This window comes from Coregonus clupeaformis, chromosome 37, assembly GCF_020615455.1.
Source record: "Coregonus clupeaformis isolate EN_2021a chromosome 37, ASM2061545v1, whole genome shotgun sequence".
Taxonomy (NCBI): Eukaryota; Metazoa; Chordata; class Actinopteri; order Salmoniformes; family Salmonidae; genus Coregonus; species Coregonus clupeaformis.
Genome location: NC_059228.1, coordinates 13,950,771 through 13,955,770, shown reverse-complemented (window position 1 = coordinate 13,955,770; position 5,000 = coordinate 13,950,771). Strand labels below are relative to the sequence as shown.

The 5,000-nt window shown below is 46.3% G+C and overlaps 1 protein-coding gene across 1 annotated transcript in view; it reads right to left on the bottom strand.

Moving 5' to 3' along the window:
- Positions 1 to 5,000, bottom strand: part of LOC121553354 (ankyrin-3) — a gene marked incomplete at both ends in the record, with an annotated part of 222,040 nt that overhangs the window by 141,626 nt on the left and 75,414 nt on the right. Inside the window, 1 exon segment of the mRNA XM_045211551.1 lies at positions 3,820 to 3,918. Within this exon segment, the coding sequence (XP_045067486.1) occupies positions 3,820 to 3,918 (99 nt within the window).

Here is a 5,000-nt window from a genome sequence, read left to right as displayed (position 1 = left end):
CCATTGTGATGACAGTATGTGGAGAGGAGGGTATCCATTGTGATGACAGTATGTGGAGAGGAGGGTATCCATTGTGATGACAGTATGTGGAGAGGAGGGTATCCATTGTGATGACATTATGTGGAGAGGAGGGTATCCATTGTGATGACAGTGTGTGGAGAGGAGGGTATCCATTGTGATGACAGTATGTGGAGAGGAGTGTATCCATTGTGATGACAGTATGTGGAGAGGAGGGTATCCATTGTGATGACAGTATGTGGAGAGGAGTGTATCCATTGTGATGACAGTATGTGGAGAGGAGGGTATCCATTGTGATGACAGTATGTGGAGAGGAGGGTATCCATTGTGATGACAGTATGTGGAGAGGAGGGTATCCATTGTGATGACAGTATGTGGAGAGGAGGGTATCCATTGTGATGACAGTATGTGGAGAGGAGTGTATCCATTGTGATGACAGTATGTGGAGAGGAGGGTATCCATTGTGATGACAGTATGTGGAGAGGAGGGTATCCATTGTGATGACAGTATGTAGAGAGGAGGGTATCCATTGTGATGACAGTATGTAGAGAGGAGGGTATCCATTGTAATGACAGTATGTGGAGAGGAGGGTATCCATTGTGATGACAGTATGTGGAGAGGAGGGTATCCATTGTGATGACAGTATGTAGAGAGGAGGGTATCCATTGTGATGACAGTATGTGGAGAGGAGGGTATCCATTGTGATGACAGTATGTGGAGAGGAGGGTATCCATTGTGATGACATTATGTAGAGAGGAGGGTATCCATTGTGATGACAGTATGTGAAGAGGAGGGTATCCACTGTGTGTATACAGTAATATACAGTCAGATATCATCCAGGTAATATACAGTCAGATATCATCCAGGTAATATACAGTCAGATATCATCCAGGTAATATACAGTCAGATATCATCCAGGTAATATACAGTCAGATATCATCCAGGTAATATACAGTCAGATATCATCCAGGTAATATACAGTCAGATATCATCCAGGTAATATACAGAATGGGAGGGTGGTTTTGGGGGAGAGAATGGGAGGGTGGTTTTGGGGGAGACATGTCAGAAATGGGCCTGTCGAATCAAAGGTCACAGAGCTCGTCACATTAGAATCTGTAACTTGTTTCAGATCAGTGAGTTGTGGTCCTGCTGTTTCAGATGAGTGAGTTGTGGTCCTGCTGTTTCAGATCAGTGAGTTGTGGTCCTGCTGTTTCAGATCAGTGAGTTGTGGTCCTGTTGTTTCAGATCAGTGAGTTGTGGTCCTGCTGTTTCAGATCAGTGAGTTGTGGTCCTGCTGTTTCAGATCAGTGAGTTGTGGTCCTGTTTCAGATCAGTGAGTTGTGGTCCTGCTGTTTCAGATCAGTGAGTTGTGGTCCTGTTGTTTCAGATCAGTGAGTTGTGGTCCTGCTGTTTCAGATCAGTGAGTTGTGGTCCTGTTGTTTCAGATCAGTGAGTTGTGGTCCTGCTGTTTCAGATCAGTGAGTTGTGGTCCTGCTGTTTCAGATCAGTGAGTTGTGGTCCTGCTGTTTCAGATCAGTGAGTTGTGGTCCTGCTGTTTCAGATCAGTGAGTTGTGGTCCTGCTGTTTCAGATCAGTGAGTTGTGGTCCTGCTGTTTCAGATCAGTGAGTTGTGGTCCTGCTGTTTCAGATCAGTGAGTTGTGGTCCTGCTGTTTCAGATCAGTGAGTTGTGGTCCCGCTGTTTCAGATCAGTGAGTTGTGGTCCTGGTGTTTCAGATCAGTGAGTTGTGGTCCTGCTGTTTCAGATCAGTGAGTTGTGGTCCTGCTGTTTCAGATCAGTGAGTTGTGGTCCTGCTGTTTCAGATCAGTGAGTTGTGGTCCTGCTGTTTCAGATCAGTGAGTTGTGGTCCCGCTGTTTCAGATCAGTGAGTTGTGGTCCTGGTGTTTCAGATCAGTGAGTTGTGGTCCTGCTGTTTCAGATCAGTGAGTTGTGGTCCTGCTGTTTCAGATCAGTGAGTTGTGGTCCTGCTGTTTCAGATCAGTGAGTTGTGGTCCTGCTGTTTCAGATCAGTGAGTTGTGGTCCTGCTGTTTCAGATCAATGAGTTGTGGTCCTGTTACAGTGCATCGGTTACTCAGGACTCTCAGGACATGGTGCTGAGAACCTGCCTTTAGCTCAGTTTGTCCCCGACATTGTCCGATAATTAGCCATTACTACACTAGTTCTCAACTGGCTTACCTGGTTAAATAAAGATGAAATTAAAATAAAATAAATAAATAAAAGCTGTCTGCTGGGTGAGAGGAGATCAGAGTCCAAGGACGATTATCACAAAAGATATGTTCCCAAAACACAAACTGTCCAGTTGTGCAGATGATTCTACAATGTTTATTTTAGGGTGCACATTTTTTATTTTTTATTTTACCAGGTAAGTTGACTGAGAACATTCACTGTTCACCTGTTACAAGAATGTTCCCAGAACACATTTAGTCTGTTCTTGAAATGTTCTTGAAATGTTCCGAGGACCTCCAAGACAAGGTCAAATGTATATTGTGTGAACATCAATGGAATATTATGTTAAACCTAAAACAAATATGCTACGAACATCATAAAAACTGACATTTCATTCTTACAACATTAAGGGAATGTCCTGTGCAACTTAACTTAAACATTGTATGAATGTTATCACAACTGAGCATATTTTGTATCTCTTGTAATGTACCCCCACTGTTCCCACAACCTAATTACATGTTCTGGGAACGTTTAAAGAACTCAGAAAGGTTATTCTGCCAACATTCTTGCAACATCAAAGGAATGTTTTGTTCACCCTGATACAAACATTATATGAATGTCAGCACAACTGGACAGTTTTTGTGTTTAAGGAACATATCTGTTTTGGGAACAATGTTACCACAACCCAATGAAACATTCTGGGAACCTTTAAAGAACAGACAAAATGTGTTCTGGGAACATTCTTGTAACATCAAGTGAATGGTTTTTGCACCCTAAAAGAAACATTGTATAATAATCTGCACATTCTGATGCTGGTGTGGTAGTGGTCTGATGCTGGTGTGGTAGTGGTCTAATGCTGGTGTGGTAGTGGTCTGATGCTGGTGTGATGCTGGTGTGGTAGTGGTCTGATGCTGGTGTGATGCTGGTGTGGTAATGGTCTGATGCTGGTGTGATGCTGGTGTGGTAGTGGTCTGATGCTGGTGTGATGCTGGTGTGGTAGTGGTCTGATGCTGGTGTGGTAGTGGTCTGATGCTGGTGTGATGCTGGTGTGGTAGTGGTCTGATGCTGGTGTGATGCTGGTGTGGTAGTGGTCTGATGCTGGTGTGATGCTGGTGTGGTAGTGGTCTGATGCTGGTGTGATGCTGGTGTGGTAGTGGTCTGATGCTGGTGTGATGCTGGTGTGGTAGTGGTCTGATGCTGGTGTGGTAGTGGTCTGATGCTGGTGTGATGCTGGTGTGGTAGTGGTCTGATGCTGGTGTGATGCTGGTGTGGTAGTGGTCTGATGCTGGTGTGATGCTGGTGTGGTAGTGGTCTGATGCTGGTGTGGTAGTGGTCTGATGCTGGTGTGATGCTGGTGTGGTAGTGGTCTGATGCTGGTGTGATGCTGGTGTGATGCTGGTGTGGTGTGATGCTGGTGTGGTACTGGTTGCAGGAAACCTAGCGGTTAAGAGCATTGGGCCAGTAACCGAAAGGTATCTGGTTCGAATTCACGAGCAGACTAGGTGAAACATCTGTTGATGTGCCCTTGAGCAAGGCACTTAACCCTAACTGCTCCTGTAAGTGGCTCTGGATAAGAGCGTTTGCTAAACGGCGTAATGTGTACCTGGTACCTACCTTAGCAGCAGCGTGCGGTGAAGCTCCCTGGTCCAGCAGCAGCAGAGCCACCTTCTGGTTGTCATAGTGAGCAGCTACATGGAGAGGAGTCAGGCCACTCTACAGAAACACAACCACCCACACAGCTGCATTAGAGATGGACTGAAGCCACTCTACAGAAACACAACGACCCACACAGCTGCATTAGAGCTGGACTGAAGCCACTACTCTACAGAAACACAACGACCCACACAGCTGCATTAGAGATGGACTGAAGCCACTCTACAGAAACACAACGACCCACACAGCTGCATTAGAGCTGGACTGAAGCCACTCTACAGAAACACAACGACCCACACAGCTGCATTAGAGCTGGACTGAAGCCACTCTACAGAAACACAACGACCCACACAGCTGCATTAGAGATGGACTGAAGCCACTCTACAGAAACACAACGACCCACACAGCTGCATTAGAGCTGGACTGAAGCCACTACTCTACAGAAACACAACCACCCACACAGCTGCATTAGAGCTGGACTGAAGCCACTCTACAGAAACACAACGACCCACACAGCTGCATTAGAGATGGACTGAAGCCACTCTACAGAAACACAACCACCCACACAGCTGCATTAGAGCTGGACTGAAGCCACTACTCTACAGAAACACAACCACCCACACAGCTGCATTAGAGATGGACTGAAGCCACTCTACAGAAACACAACGACCCACACAGCTGCATTAGAGCTGGACTGAAGCCACTCTACAGAAACACAACGACCCACACAGCTGCATTAGAGATGGACTGAAGCCACTCTACAGAAACACAACCACCCACACAGCTGCATTAGAGATGGACTGAAGCCCCTCTACAGAAACACAACGACCCACACAGCTGCATTAGAGCATGGACTGAAGCCACTCTACAGAAACACAACGACCCACACAGCTGCATTAGAGATGGACTGAAGCCACTCTACAGAAACACAACGACCCACACAGCTGCATTAGAGATGGACTGAAGCCACTCTACAGAAACACAACGACCCACACAGCTGCATTAGAGATGGACTGAAGCCACTACTCTACAGAAACACAACGACCCACACAGCTGCATTAGAGCTGGACTGAAGCCACTCTACAGAAACACAACGACCCACACAGCTGCATTAGAGATGGACTGAAGCCACTCTACAGAAA